The 16384-nt window shown below is 41.4% G+C and overlaps 2 protein-coding genes across 3 annotated transcripts in view; one reads left to right on the top strand and one right to left on the bottom strand.

Annotated features, from left to right (window-relative positions):
• The window catches only part of ADAM17 (ADAM metallopeptidase domain 17), a 25166-nt gene extending 19605 nt beyond the window's left edge, over positions 1–5561 (top strand). For both annotated transcript variants that reach the window (XM_083730212.1, XM_083730211.1), the window contains exons 16-19: positions 585–663; positions 2668–2756; positions 2995–3051; positions 3765–5561. In XM_083730212.1, the coding sequence (XP_083586338.1) occupies positions 585–663; positions 2668–2756; positions 2995–3051; positions 3765–4118 (579 nt within the window). In that variant the 3' untranslated portion in view covers positions 4119–5561. The remainder of the gene's footprint in view (positions 1–584; positions 664–2667; positions 2757–2994; positions 3052–3764) is intronic.
• IAH1 (isoamyl acetate hydrolyzing esterase 1 (putative)) lies at positions 2255–16384 on the bottom strand. The gene is made up of 7 exons (XM_083730785.1): positions 15992–16384; positions 11988–12040; positions 11357–11505; positions 9687–9848; positions 8450–8571; positions 7884–8107; positions 2255–5647 (listed from the first exon to the last, which is right to left on the bottom strand). Exons 1-6 carry the CDS (start codon positions 16229–16231, stop codon positions 7922–7924), a joined length of 912 nt encoding a protein of 303 aa, XP_083586911.1. The 5' UTR covers positions 16232–16384; the 3' UTR covers positions 2255–5647; positions 7884–7921.

The following is a 16384-nucleotide window of genomic DNA, read 5'->3' as shown; positions in this document are numbered from 1 at the left end:
AAATCTTTCTCTTAACTCAGTATATCTGGCAGAGGCAAATATGTTGGTAAAATTTAATTTAAATTTGAAAAACCACTGTTTTTTATGCATTATGATCTACTGTTCAAAGAAGACAAAATTACTTGGTTATGCCTAAAGTAGAGGCCTTCAGATTCCAGCCGGAGTGTTCCACCCACACAATATTCCTTGCCCTTTCCTCCCAATGTGACACATGGCTGGTGCTCTTGGTCACACATGTATTGAGCTCATAGTCATTTCATCAGGAGAAGAAAAGCCCCTTTTAAAGAAAGCTCTGTATTTCTGCTCATGCCCAGCTGCAGTCTTAATTCATATCACATATTTTCCTTCCAGAAGCTTCTTCAGTGTTACAAATAGCATTGTCAAAACAAATTCACTCTGTAAGTTCCTACCAATTCATGCTGTGGTTTGAAACAAAATATTAGGTGATAATTGACACCCAAGCACATAAAGGGGCTTCCTCCCAATCTTTACATACCCTTAAACCATAACTCGTTCTCTCAAGATAGAATGACTGAAATTTACATTGCATAAAATGGCTTTCTAAGAAACATTATGTCTTGCAGGGTAAATGTGAGAAGCGTGTGCAGGATGTGATTGAGCGGCTTTGGGTTTTCATTGAGCAGCTAAGCATCAATACGCTAGGTAAGCTTCCCTTGAAATCCATAAACCTGTTCTTAACCTTGCTGTTCTGCATTCAGTGCCTTTATCTTTTGATTTCAGAATGTGAGCATTGAAAGCAGGTGTTTTGATCACTGATTTTGATGTCAACACAGGTAGTGGTACTTAATGTTGTTTTGTAAGTGGTAGCAGGAAAGTGCAAGACTGTACTTCAAGGTGTGTCTGAAGATCATATGTTGCCAAGCGGAGAAGATGCTTCTGGCCTCATGATCAAATCTCATGAAAGTGGGTGCAATACAACTTGTATGGCAGTACAAAGCATATTGCTGAATACTTAAGTGACCTTGATAACACAACACGAACACAGGTCATCTTTGCATATTGTAGTTGAACTGTGTAGCCCATTCTGCTTTAAGGTTTATTTTCTAGACACGTATATGTTGAGTAGAAGAAATCAAGCATTGCCTTGCTTGGGTCAGGCTGGGATCTATCTGGTGAGAGTTTGTTAGCAGAGCATGAAGGAGATGGCTGTCACGGGGGGGGGGGGGGTAATCCTTCCAAGGGAAATTTGGACACAAGACTTCAAATTTGCCTATCTTGGCAAACAGTTGTTGATGGGCCTGAAATTGTCTTTAAAAAAATTAAAAGCTACCTAAACCAATGGTAGCCACCACCACCACATCTTGTGACCACAAATGACTGAATTGATGTGTACATGCAATGCACTTGTTCAGTGTAACAAACAACATTGCAGTGTGGCATACTTTCAGCCAGCTGTGCTTTACTCCCGAACATTCCATTCCATTCCATTGGACTGTGTTTGAGGGGTGGTTCCCTCCTGTTTGTTTCTGTATTCTTTTATTTCTGAAAACCTTGGGGCTCCTCCAAGTCTTCTGATATCATCTCAGTGGCTACATAAAGCAGCAGTTTGGAGACTGGGTTCACTATTAGCATAGAGGGAATCAATAACTCCCCCCCCCCCAATCTTGAACTTGCTAGTAATCAATTTCATTGGGTGATGCTGGGTCCTGGTATTGGGGAGGGACACTTCCATGCTTCTATAATGCTCAGATTGAAAACAAATCTTCAGCTTATAAAAGCACGGAATAAAGTGTCAATGAAAGAACTCCCTCCCATAGTATGAGGAACCCAGCATCACCCAATGAAACTGATTACTAGCAAGTTAAAGTATATTTTACATTTGTGGAGATAAAGCTCATCAATTGGCTTAGCTGAGTTATTTATTAAATGCTTATTTCATGCCGGCAGCATGCTTATGGCACTGTACAGATTAAAATACTTAGAATGTTAGATCCAATACTGATATGGTGAAGACAATTTGGTCACACTTAATTGATTTCTGCATGTTTAGTTAAGAAAAGAATTCAGAGTAGTCTCTGAGAATGAAACTATCAGCTGGTTTAAGTCACAGAAAGGAAACACATTGTAGAATCTCTTTCACTAAAGTTATGTAAAAACACTTTTTTAAGGCCAGTTAACTTGCTTGTGTCTAACTTGTTTCCCCCTCAGCACAGGTAAAGTAGATTTCCAGAGTTACAATCCTACTATTTGAAAGTTGGCAGGTAATAAGATAAATGGCAGTAAAAAAGATCAATTGTTGTAGGGCAGAATTGAAATAGTTTTAATTAAAAACAAGAACACCCACAGAAGTCTTGGAGAACTAAGAGAGCGCTCACTTGCAATTCCACAACATTGGGAAATACAGTAACATTTATACAGTTTGAAGATAAACCATTATATCCAACTAAGTCATAATCAGCTGATCAGCTGGACTCATAAACATTTTCTTAGGTTTTTTAATTCATTCTGATCAACTTTAGTCCATTTCAGTGGTTCTACTCTGATTTAAAAACAAGCCATTCAGAGTTGTATCTACTGATCAAATTATATGATCCTGTGACATCAGATGAACTAGCTACCACTTGAAAAATATTTGTAGAATTCTTAACACTGGACCCAAATATATTTTGTCTGCCTCTGAAATTGGGTGTATCTCTTCTTTTACAGGAAAATTTTTAGCAGACAACATAGTAGGATCTGTGCTTGTATTCTCCTTAATATTTTGGATTCCTCTAAGCATTCTTGTACACTGCGTGGTAAGTTTCAATTACAAACCTCATGAAACAGATGCCTTTAATTTAAGTGTGGGCAGAAATTAAAGAGAGGTGTTTATATTTTGCTTCATTTATTAAACACAATGTGCAGGTGAATATACTTGAGCTTTACTCATGATAGTGGGTAGTTAAACATTTAGGGAAAGTTCTACCCTGAAGTTAATCGGAGTGGGTGGGTGTCTTCCATAGCTGACTTGTTACATTTCCCTCTTTTTAATAGGACAAGAAGCTGGATCGGCAGTATGAAGAGAACACCAAATCTCTGTTTGGCCCCAGTGTAAGTTTGCTTTTTGCTGAATAATGTTTTCAGTATCCTATTTGTTACAAAACAGATGTGACAGGCTTGCAGAGACTTCTCAGTATTGAGAACTATTCATGATGGTTAGGATGAACAAATTTCCATGGAATAAATGTATCTTCCAGAAGTTGATACACTTTTGGTAAACCACGCTGGAAGTTTTGTAGAATTGTGGTATATACATCTTTTCGTTTTTAAGTCATGAACTTGCTTTCTGTTCAGCTGAATGCTCCAGTTTTGTAGTACTAGGAATTCCTGTTTCCAGGGCATTTACACTTGTCTACTCTCATTATTTGGATTCTACTTTATTTGAATCGGCTACCGTTATTGATAGATGGAAAGTTCCAAGCACCAAATCATCTATACCCCATACTCCTCCAACATGTTAAAAAAATATTGAAGAAATGAAACTAAAGTTACTTCAAGATCCTACAGTTCATAGTAAATCAAAATTATTAAAGTGACTTGCTCCTCTGCCACTATTGATGCCAGGATTTGTATCTGCCAGAATTCTGGGATTGGTAGTGCTAGTCAGTCTTCTGCCATCTGTGTTGAATCTTAGTACTTCCTGGTAGCCACCTTAGCTACAGAGCATTTGTGGACAGCTTGCCCAGAGATTGAAGAGGTCTGGCACTGTGTTTTCGGCCACCAGTATTGTTCCATAACTGTGCTGCTTGTTTGTGTCCTTGCAGAACGTTGAGATGTTGAGCAGCATGGATTCGGCCTCTGTTCGAATTATCAAGCCGCCTCCTGCCGTGCCATCGACTAGCCGGCTCCAGCCCCTGCAGCCTATTGCACCAGTCTCTGTGGCAGCAGTGGTTCCGAAACTGGACCATCAAAGAATGGACACAATTCAAGAGGATCCTAGTACAGACTCTCACATGGAGGATGATGATTGCTTTGATAAGGTTCCTTTCCCAAACAACAGCACAACTGCCAAGTCATTTGAGGATCTTACAGATCATCCTGTCACAAGGAGTGAGAAAGCATCGTCCTTCAAACTGCAACGCCAACACAGAGTGGACAGCAAAGAAACGGAATGCTAGTCTCTAGCTGCCTTTGGAGCTGTTGGCTCTGATGTGCAAAAATCATGTTCAATTTGATGAACTAAAGCCATTTCATTATAGAAATATCTTGTATGTGTATATATTGTATTGAAAAACAGAAACAAGGAAGTGACCTACTGCAGATGCTGGCCATGTGTATGATCTTCTTTAGTTTCAGTGTGAGTGCCATGTACACACAGACTCAAGTGTACTGAAACTTTTTGAATTTTTTCCCTGTAGTCTTGATTTGAACATTTCCTTCAGCCTGTGGCATAGAGGCATAATCTGCCTAATACCAATTGTTTCTTCGTATTTTTATAATGTGCCTTTTTGTAGTTGAACAGCACTGCAAATTTTTTAGAATACAGAAGCCCCAATATGTAGTGATTTACCTTCTTGTATTTCAGCATTCAGCAGTATTTTTCTTTTAAGATGGAAAAATGAGGTGAACATTTTAAATTAAGAAAGACTTTTGAAGTGTTATGGGGGGTTTAAGGTAACGCAGCAAATCTGATAAATGTTTTGATGGTCATTTGAAACAGCACTTTTAATTATGCAATTTTTGACCAGAAGCTAGTAGAGACCTAAGCAATGTTTAAAGTTCCATTTATTTCAGCAGGGCTTTAAGGGCACATGACAATGTCATGGATGATGGCCTTTTTCTACAAAACCAAGTGGGTAAAAAATGTGCATTGAAACTTTACTCCTTCAGCTGTGTGGGGAGATAATTTTATTCTAGCAAATTGCTGCCTGCCAAAATTTGATTAAAAATAGTGCTGCTGATTGTGGCTTTCGTGTGATACACATCTAGAAAGGAGATGTCATGAAAGCATATAGATGTGTAATGAATACAGTTTTTTGCTTGTTTGAGGGGGTGAGGTCCAAACAGAGTTCCTGTCCCCCTCCCCAAGCAGCCTGTCATATATGGACGGTTTGGACACCTCCTGAGATCTGTAAGCAATAACACCTTCATGTTGTCACTTCCTACCCTTTCTTATAGTTGGGGGTGGTGTTGAGACCCTGCAAAGTTTTTCCCCCCTTATAAATTGGCAGGAGATTTCAATATTGGGGCCTGTGACTATAGAAATGCATGGACCGAAAAAAGTGGTGTTACTGCTTAAATAACTATTTTGCAAACATAATCATGTCCTACATTAATTTGTGTAAAATGTACACATTTAATAGCTGCATCAAAAGCCAACAAAGTATAAAAAAATAATCCTCAGTTATGAAAGACTTGTATTTTTTCATATCAGATCAACCAAACCTGTGACAAATGTGTCTTTTTCATGGATATTTGTTGCACTAATACTTGAACTTGTGCCCTTTTGGTATTTGTATCTATAGTCTGATTTTAGATATCTTACTTAGCAGTAAAATTTTGTGTGAGAAGTGAACTCCCAATACAATGTAATAAAGTGATTTTTATACCTCTCCTTAAAAGCGCTGTGTGCAAGCTGACTTCTCTTTGTAGTAAATGCACCTTCTGTAGAGGTGTGATTTAATCAAAGGTATATTACCATGATTGCCTGTAATAAACAAAGAATGGATTAGTTATGAGTTCAGGTACTGTTCTTCCCTTTTTATTGCATTCTGAAATTGACTAGGATGAAGTATTTCATTTTAGTAGTTGGGTTAACACCAGCATTTTGTATGCTAAAGATAAGCGACCGAAATAGAATTTTGGCACTGCCACAACTTAATGTTATCTGCCATTTTCCAATAAAATCCCACTAAATTATTTCAGTTCCCAGATTTAAGTGATGGCTATTGCCAAAGTTTTTTATGAAGTGGGATTAATGTTGGTTTGCACATTAAACTTTTAATTAGACACTGGCCCAATTTATCAGTCATATTAAATCATAAAGCATGATAGGAACAAGTCACAGCAGACACTGAGCTCTTATGCTTTCCCCTTGCCCTGACCCATATTGTCCAATATCTGCAAGGAGTTCAGAATATAATTTTTTGCTCTACTACTTATGTCAACAGTAACCACAATTTTGTCAGTTTGGACAATGTAAGTTGTGCTTAAGCAAAAATAGAAAGAAAAGCTTCTGAACTCCTCATGGCTGAACTAAAGCAGCAAGTGGAGACCCTGTCAGGAAAACATGCTAAACTGTGGTTTAGCATGATGTCTGAACACAGCCACTAGGAGGCTGTCAGCTCAGAGAGCCTCTCTAGTTACATTTAATTACAGCAACACCTTTCAACCCTCTTTTAGGCTGTATCTCACTTCCTTTATTTGTCTAGCAAAAGAGCAACACTGCTGAAAACAGAAGTCTGTAACTACTACCATGCCTTGATCTCATTTCTCTGAATAAAATAGCCACTTGCAGTCAGAAAATACATAGATAGGGCAATTATATCCAACCGTATGCAACCAAAGAGCACAAAGGGAAGAGCTGAAGGCGGCAATCCAGGCTTTAAGCAAATATGTGGGTGTCTGGGAAATGGTTGCTTGCCTTAAATAAACTGATACCTGTATTTTATAGCTAGAAATATTCACTAATCTTACATGCTGCGTAAAATATCTCAAAAGTTTTTTGAATATTTGAATAGGACAAAAACGTCAAAGAGCACAGTGTGACATGAGTGTTCCAGACAAACTCAAAACTTACTTTTTGTTTTCCAATTGAATTTTTATTGAAATATGACAAAATATAAACTTCCCTTAATTTAAAGAATGTAAGAAATGAATTTGTTGAAAACTAGTAAACCTGGAAGGCAAGTTCTTAAGTTTATGTGCTGCCTGGAGATAGTAATCTGAAATTACGGTAATTACAACTTACAATTCAGTTCTAGTGATCAACTTGACCAGGGGTTGGCAACCTAAGACCCATGGGCTGGAAGCAGCCCACAAAGACTGTTTAACCGGCCCATGAGCCACCCCCAAACTGAGCCACCTGTTCGGTGAGCGAGTCCCCCCATGCTGCGCTAAAGAGGCACAGCGGGGGACTCTCTTCCGTGGCTCCGGAAATTGCTTCTGCGCAGACGCCGAAAATCACTTCTGTGCAGGCACGATTTCCAGCACCATGAACATGCGCAGATGCGATTTCTGGCGTTGCACTGAATCTCCGCAGAGGTGATCCGGCCCATGCCAGGTAAGCCTTGCCGACTCCTGAACTTGACATTCAACCTGCTCATCTGCTATGGGCATAGGTACAGTTCCACCAGCCTCCAGCTGTGGAGTGATGCTAGTGTTGCTTTCCCCATCCTACCCACTAATGTCAGTGAACTTCCTGCTGGGAAGAAGCTGAGATGACCTATGATCCAGAGCTGGTTCCACTGCTATGACTTAAGAGACATCAGCTCCAATTGCTATGCCAGCTCCAGGCTTCTACCTGCCTCATGTCCTGGCTGGTGTGAACCTTGGGACTGAATATGGGAGTGGTTCTGCTGCCAAAAGTCTGGGGAAAAAGCCTGGTCACAATAAGAAGAGCATATAAACTACTTGTGGCGTTATTTTTGTAGGAAAGATCAAGACAGTAAACACAAGTAGCTCAATGTCAATAGGAGTTCAAATAATATTAGCTAAAACACAAAATATTGTGTTAAGCAGCTTATAAATGATACAGTTACTATGGAATTACTCAGCTTCAAGTTCAGTTGGTCACTGCAATTACTGGATTTGTTTAAATATACCTTAAGTATAGCTTGAGGCACTGCTACAGCTTAATGCCACTGTTTAATTAGGAGGAAAAATTGAAATGATTCAGACAATCTAAAAATATAGGAAAATTTTTTTTGTATTTTTAAAGATACCTGCTGTTTTCTCTCCAGCAGCCACTGTTTTATAACTTTTATAAATCGTGAAGATTCCTCTGAAGGCTAGCTTCAGGGTTGAGATGATCTACATCACGCCAGTAGGGAAGCATTACAGGGAGTGCTGATGTTCTTTGTTCCAGGAGTGACCAAAGCTGGTTTGCTAGAAAATTGTTTCCTTCTGCTGATAAATGAAGTCCATCGGAGAGGTAGCAGCCAAAGTCCTAAAACGGATGTTTTCAAAAGATACAACAAACTAGTCTGGTGACTTTTTAGAAGGAAATGAAAGCCAAATACATTTAAGCAAGCTACTACTGTTCTACAGAACCACGGCATGGGCCCTTTGAATCAACCTTTGCTTCAGTTTAATGAGTGTCCCAAATTCACACATTGTTTCTAATAACATTGTAAAAACTCACTATTAAAATGTCTAGAGATTGGTTTGGTTGTAGGTTGCTTTGGGTTGTCTTGCCCAACATAAAGCAACCAACAAATCAAATCAAATCAAATCAAATCAATCAAATCAATCAATCAATCAATCAATCAATCAATAAATGGGGTCATACCTGGTTATTTTTTTGCATAAGTGTCCACAGATCAATGATGGAAGTGCCACAATCACTGGCTACTTTAACACATGCCTTGGCATATTCTCCTGTGGTAGAGTTGAGGCGGTTTAATTTTTCACCTGTTGAGAATTGGGGGTTGGCAGGGAGGGGGCAAGGTCAACAAAAGGAGGGCTTTAGATTTTTGCTTCTTGCTTTCATAGCACAATTATGATTTAAATCCACATCCAAATATAATTTGAATATGGCTTCAAGGATCCATATGCCTAATTGCATGTCAATATGAACACTTGCTAGGGTAAGTCAGGTTGCTGAAGTAATATCCGAGCTTTTCATGTGGGCAACTTTGCTCCCATTTTGGTCTGACCTATGTTTGCTTTTATACATCTTCTGAAATTTAATTTAGTTTATTGTGATTTCTGCTGTGCAATGACTTGATGCTATATATTATGATTCAATGTACCTTGAACACTCCATGTATAATTAGAAAGTTGGAGTAGAAATAAACTCAAGTGTGGAAAGGACCCACAGCAGTTTACCCTTAGCTATGGGTACCAAAACCAGGCTGTTCTCAAGCCCTCCCTGCCTGCACTTCCCCTTGGAAAACACACTCCAGCTGCTTGAAAAAAGTCTCCAGTGGCTCCACAAGATGCTTTTAGCAAGCCTAAAACCTTCTTGGGAGAGGGCAAGGAAGGGACATGGTGGGCTGGGCAGCGAGGCCCCAAGGATTTTTAGTTTTCCACCCCTGGAAACCCAGTACACAGCAAAATATTTTTGTTCACATACCTACCGCTGGATGGTGGTTGTTTTTTTTTTAAATAATCAGATTTACATCCACAATGCTGCATGTTTTCATTCTTATTTTGAAGGTGTTGGATGCACACACACTTCAATTTAGTGAGGTATGGATGATGGAACAAAGTTGGCAGAGACCACGTGAGCAGGCTAGTGAAAATTAACTTATAGCACTTCCCAATTGCCACAATACTAAAAATGTGTTAAGTCTATTTTCTTGCTGTACAGAAGCATCAGCTAATCAAGACATTTTGCTTTGCTTCTATAGCATTTAAATCATAGCATAGCAGTTCTATGATCACACAGCAATGGCCACCAGTTGTCACTTAAGACAGTTACTTCCTATAGAACATGTAATAGGCTGACCACTAGAGTGTTCAGAGCTTAGGTACACTATTTTCTTTTCTTAATCCAAAATGAGAGGAGATAAAAACTCTCTTACCTTTGGCAATGCACTCTTTTCCCCAAGCTGCTTCATGCAGAGGTGGTGGCGTCACCAAAATTACTTTATCCTCTGTAATGTCCACAGACTTTAGGTATTGTATAATACTTTTCAAATTGTCAGCGTACTCATCCAGTGGCACATGCTGTTTAGGGTTCACATCTGTTCAGGCATGATAGTTTACATTTAGGTAAGATGGTTCACATTACCTTCCCGCCTGCATTGCTCTAATGGGCCATGTGTCCATCCATGCCCATTGATAAACCAATTATATGTTTACATTACATCAAGCTGCGGAAGAGGAAGGGGAAGAAGGGATGCAGGACCAACACCAGCTCTGCAGAGAAGCCAGGCTCCTTCCTCCAACCACTATTTCCTGCCAGCAGCCATTACATGGGGTTTCAATAGAGAAAGGGAAGGGAGGTGGGGTCACTCCATTGGTGTAGCTGAACCAACAACTTTGGGCTCCTCCTGGCCAATCTGTGACTAAGACGTTATAACCTGAGGGTGCTTATCTTCTCCCTCTTAACCCATTTTCCTTTTATGTTGTGTCTTTTTAAAGATTGTAAGCCTGAGGGCAAGGACTGTACTTTTGTGTAGATATATTTAAGTCACTCTGACAACTTCTTTAAAAAAATATTATTATTTTTTTCTATGGAGTGGAATAGAGACAATTTGAATAAATAAATACTGAGCCGGGGTTATTGAGACAAGACAAGAAATACGATAAATTATCACTTTAAGCAAATGTAATTCTACTTTTGCTTACAAATATTACACTATTAGTTAGAGGGAGATGAACTGAATAGGCACAAACTACATGCAGAGACAGCACAGCCCTGTTCTCTTCCTACACACACGCACAAACACAGGCAGAATGTAGAGGGAGATTTGCAGTCATGAGTGCCTCTCATTGTTCTACCCAGCTCTGCCTCTCACCTTGGTACAAGCAATCCTAGAATCAATAGTGCCTGCAGAAGCGAGACAGGTGTGCACTCAGTAGATATCCAACACCCACAAATGTCCACAAATGTCTGTGGTTTTATCTTGTGCTCAATTCCCTTCTTGTCGTCAAAGCATAAGAGCCCTGCTAGCTCAGGACAAGAGCTCATCTAGTTCAACATTCTGTTCTTACAGTGGCCAACCAGATGCCTATGACAGGCCAAGCAGGACCTGAATACAATGGCATTCTTGGGACGCCACCATGGCTAACAGCTGCTGATAACTCAACATTGCCCACACTCCTGGCAGCAGTAACTGCAAGCTGTGCAGTGCTCACATGGCATGGGTTGCACTTTTAAACCATAATTAAATGTGTCTGCTTAGTCCCACTTTCCAATGCTCTAGTTTACCACTCAAGCACTGAGCTAAGTGTATAGGAAGCTACCAGTGTTACAAGGCCTGGAATTTGCCGTATGTTTGGCCATAGAAACAAATAAATGCAAAATTCATTGCTGCTTTACTTAGTATTTTGTTTTATTTCTATGCTGCTCAGAAAATATATTTTCTTATTGAAAGGTCGCACATAAACCCTTAAAAAATACGTTTAAAAATAAAGTGTTTGAAATGCTAACTCTCAAATATCTGAAATTACATGTCTACTCTACTGCAACCTGATGAACCATTCTGGAAAAAAAGAATGGGAAGGGGAGAGTAAAACTATACTGGACCTTTTAAAGCACCATCATTGGCTCCAAAGAAGACAGTTACAGCAACAGTGTTCTTAGCATCAGAATCTTTGCTGATCAATCTTGGCAGAGCAATTTTTGCCCACCTTGTGTTATAGCCAGAGAGTCCGCGATTCAGAACATCACATTTTCTAAAAGGAGTATATATGGAAAGAAATGTCATCCTGTAATAATACCATGCTCTGAATGTGGAAGACTAGTTAGCCACCTGCACAAGTATCTATATTCTTTTCCTCCACTCCTCACAGTAAACTATATTTCACAATGTTAAAACAGAACGCCCTATTTTCACAGCATGTGTGTTTACTTGTGTATCTACAGGCAGAATTCTCTCACATTTCCTGATTTATGTGATTGCAGGCTTTGTTTGCATTATCTTCCTTTTAGTATTAAGCAATTGCTTCTTAAAAACCAAGGCTTTACATTTTCAGTAAATGTTTCCAATAAACTTCAGAATTAAGAAGTAAAAGAACAAAATTATCAGGGGTTTTGATGTTATGCATCAAACAAATGAAGGTTCTCAAAAGAATAATTATTTTCAGATTATCTTCCTAAACACCTGAGATATTTCATTTTAAAACCCAGCTGAAACACAACATTAACTATGTCTTACCTAGCCAAGCGGTGAGCAAGTGAGGCTCCCCATCCATTTTCTTGGAAGGAAAACTAAACAAGAGGAAAGTAATGAATATTTAACAAAATTAATTTAAGTCGCACGTCACTGGACCAAATAATGCATTCCTGCCTACTCTCCCTAACGTTCTGGTCTCTGTGGTACTGTTGCTCTTTCATCACTCCACAGACAAGTTGGGCTTGCTGTTAAAACAATATACTGTATTTTTCCGTGTATAAGACATGGGGTTTTTTTTAACCAAAAAATTAGGTTTAAAATTGGGGCTCATCTTATACACAGGTATTTTCTTAATTCCCCCAAAATTGGGGGCATCTTATACACAGAAAAATATGGTACATCAGCTAAGGCTATCTGCTAGGACGCAGTACCACTTCTTACCTGGTAACTTGCTGCTCTAGCATTGCTCCCAAGGCACTAAATAGATACATACACAAAGAAAGAAAGAAAGAAAGAAAGAAAGAAAGAAAGAAAGAAAGAAAGAAAGGCTAATTAATGCAATCAACAGAACCAAGCATCAAAACCTTTCTTGAACCCTCCCACGTGTGCAGCTTTGCATGTTTCAAAAAGCTTTAGCCCAGGCTTCACCCTACAGCGCTACCTTTCCTCCACCCTCCTATTCCTTTTTTCCTTGTGTGTTGCACAATTTTAAATGGTAAGCCTGATGGTAGGGACCCTTTTAACACCAATTTCTGCAAACAGCTCAGTGGGGGGTGAGGCAAGAGAGGGGAGATTTAGAATGCAAATAAGCAAATAATGAACGAATGATAGGATGAATGCAGAAAATGATTGCTTTCCTTTCCATGGAGGAACATTCAAAAAATCTTTGTGTTCGTATGCCAATTTTGTAAATTATGAGAGTAAAGACGGATAAAGGGCATGGGGTCTGGCAACAGCAGCCTGTTATTAACAACACCATGGTTGCTTTTGCACGGTGCCACTGCTTGGAGAGTTTAGAGGATGCCCCGCTTATCTTTACCTGCACTGCAGTGGCAAGAGAAGAGGCCTCAACCTTGAGCCAGCCCAGGGCAGTTGCCATTGTATTTAAACTAGCATTTCGAAAACAGATGCCCCAGTCCACCAAGGCTGAATCCACATACAGTGGTACCTTGGCTTACGAACTTAATCCATTCTGGAAGTCTGTTCTTAAACCGAAACTGTTATTAAACTGAGGCACGCTTTCCCTAATGAGGCCTCCGGCCGCCGGTGTCCTTCCACCGTTCGGATTCCGTTCTTAGACAGAGGTAAAGTTCTCAAACTGGGACACGACTTCCGGTTTTGCATGGTTCATAAAATGAATCGCTCTTAAACCGGAATGTTCTTAAACCAAGGTACCACTGTACAAGAAGCAGGCTTCACTGTGTCTGCCTTTTAAATTCCACTTGCTAAACCATTTCAGATGTGGCTCCCAGCCTCTCACACTCAGCTTGGCCTTCAATGGCACTTTGGGGCACCAGGTAAAAATGTACCTCCCCCCTCCCGCCACGTTTTATTGGATGAAGACCAGTAACATTGCTTGGTGTTAACTGCAGCTGCTGAAACTTTCTGTAGCTGCTATTGCATGTGTTAACATGCTGCATGCGTTCTTGCCAAATTTGTGCAAAAATGCATACTTGTGATTTTAAATCCTGTTAAGTTGTTCTGCAACCTTTTTGCAGGACAATCAACTAACACCAACAACGATGATGATGATAATGTTATAAGAAAAAAAATCATAGAATCATAGAGTTGGAAGAGACCACAAGGGCCATCGAGTCCAACCCCTTGCCAAGCAGGAAACACCATCAGAGCACTCCTGACGTATGGTTGTCAATCCTCTGCTTAAAGACCTCCAAAGAAGGAGACTCCACCACACTCCTTGGCAGCAAATTCCACTGTCGAACAGCTCTTACTGTCAGGAAGTTCTTCCTAATGTTTAGGTGGAATCTTCTTTCTTGTAGTTTGGATCCATTGCTCCGTGTCCACTTCTCTGGAGCAACAGAAAACAACCTTTCTCCCTCCTCCTCTATGTGACATCCTTTTATATATTTGAACATGGCTATCATATCACCCCTTAACCTCCTCTTCTCCAGGCTAAACATGCCCAGCCCTCTTAGCCGTTCCTCATAAGGCATCGTTTCCAGGCCTTTGACCATTTTGGTTGCCCTCCTCTGGACACGTTCCAGTTTGTCAGTGTCCTTCTTGAACTGTGGTGCCCAGAACTGGACACAGTACTCCAGGTGAGGTCTGACCAGAGCAGAATACAGTGGCACTATTACTTCCCTTAATCTAGATGCTATACTCCTATTGATGCAGCCCAGAATTGCATTGGCTTTTTTAGCTGCCGCGTCACACTGTTGGCTCATGTCAAGTTTGTGGTAAACCAAGACTCCTAGTTCCTTTTCACATGTACTGCTCTCAAGCCAGGTGTCACCCATCTTGTATTTGTGCCTCTCATTTTTTTTGCCCAAGTGCAATACTTTACATTTCTCCCTGTTAAAATTCATCTTGTTTGTTTTGGCCCAGTTCTCTAATCTGTCACGGTCGTTTTGAAGTGTGATCCTGTCCTCTGGGGTGTTAGCCACCCCTCCCAGTTTGGTGTCATCTGCAAATTTGATCAGGATGCCCTTGAGTCCATCATCCAAGTCGTTGATAAAGATGTTGAATAAGACCGGGCCCAAATCTGCTCCCTTTCCCTTATAGGGTATTCATATAGAGTCCTTAAGTGGGTTCCCTATCCGTAGGAGAAAGAGGCCAAGCAGAGTATATTGAGAAGCAAAGCGGCTAGTAAGCCTGATCTTTATTAAAGGAACTGTTGCAACAGGGTCCCCACTCACCACACACAGGAGGGAGGAGAACCCTGAACAGTAACGCACAAGCCCTTATATAGACTTTTGGTATTGCCTACCCTGTAGCCCAAGTCCACCCTGCTAAAACATCATACATCATACATACATCACAGAAAGAAGGGGTCTACAGCAGAAATCCTACCTGCCAGGATACCTGACAGTGGTCACTGATGGCAGTACCTGGGCAGTCTGGCCATTCTTTTGTGATGGTCAATACTTTAGCTCCTGAGTCCAGGTCACAGGCTTACTTTAAAAAGGTAAAGGACCCCTGACAGTTAAGTCCAGTCGCGAACGACTCTGGGGTTGCAACACTCATCTCGCTTTATTGGCTGAGGGAGCCGGTGTTTGTCCACAGAGAATTTTCCGGGTCATGTGGCAGCATGACTAAGGTGCTTCTGGCGAAACCAAAGCAGTGCATGGAAATGCCGTTTACCTTCCCACCGGAGTGGTACCTATTTATCTACTTGCACTTTGAAGTGCTTTCGTCGCGGGGATTCGAACTGCCGACCTTCCGATTGGCAAGTCCTAGGCTCAGTGGTTTAAACCACAGGGCCACCTGCGTCCCTTTATTCATACACAAATACACCCTTAAGACAGGCTCACTTTATTCATACACAGATGTGCCCTTAAGACAGGATCTGCAAGCCAAAAGACAATAGGAAGGCTTTCCCCATTTGCCTTCCTTACTGCAGAGGAGTATTTGAGGTCATTGGGAGTGTCAACATGGCTTCAGGATTGCTCTCCCATACTATTTCAGACACATGGTTCATATATATTTAGATAGGTATGCATTTATGAATATTTATTCTATATTTGAAACCTCAAAATTATTATAACAACAATGCTGAGATGGCGACGACAACAACAACAACAAAGGCGATTTCCCCACCCCAGACCCCACTTCTGTGTCTGCACAGAAACCAAACCCGCTTCCCTGCCCGCTCTCCTCCTTCCTTACAATTCTGCTTCTCAATGGTGGGAACACGAGGGAGGGGGGGAAGCAGAAGTGGGGTAGGACAAGGCCCTACGGCGAGGCGTCAGGGGCGACGCTTTGAGTAAGAGCAGACGAAGGCCCCTGGGCCGGCCTTCGTCGTCGTGACCCGCCTTCCCAACCGCTGACGGCGAGGAGGAGGAGAAGCCACCCCTCGGGAGAATTACCTCAGTGATGGAGTCTCCGAAGAGGATGACCCTCGGTGGGGACCACAGCAGCAGCCGCCTCCCGCAGGCCTGGGCCTCAGAGAGGGCCATGAGAGTCGGTCGTCTGGGCGGCGGAGAGGCGGGCCGGTCTTGAGGCCGCTCTTTGCAGCGCTTGCCTTCCGCTCCGCTGAGCTGAGGAGGAGCCGCCGCCGCCGCCGACAGAGGGGCTTTAGACGAGGCTGCCGCTTTGCCCGCCGGCATTCAAAGGGGAAGTGGGGCGCGCGCGAGGAGGCCTCTCCCTCCGTCTCTCCTGGCCGGGTTATAGCGAAGGTGGCGTAAAAAACCTGAAGGCCAACCCGACGCACCTGGGGAGCCCCACACCTGCAGCAGCACCAGCACACGAACGGTTCAAAG

The sequence above is a fragment of the Podarcis gaigeae genome (assembly GCF_964106915.1).
Source record: "Podarcis gaigeae genome assembly, chromosome: 3".
Classification (NCBI taxonomy): domain Eukaryota; kingdom Metazoa; phylum Chordata; class Lepidosauria; order Squamata; family Lacertidae; genus Podarcis; species Podarcis gaigeae.
This window is presented reverse-complemented; position numbering and strand designations above follow the sequence as displayed.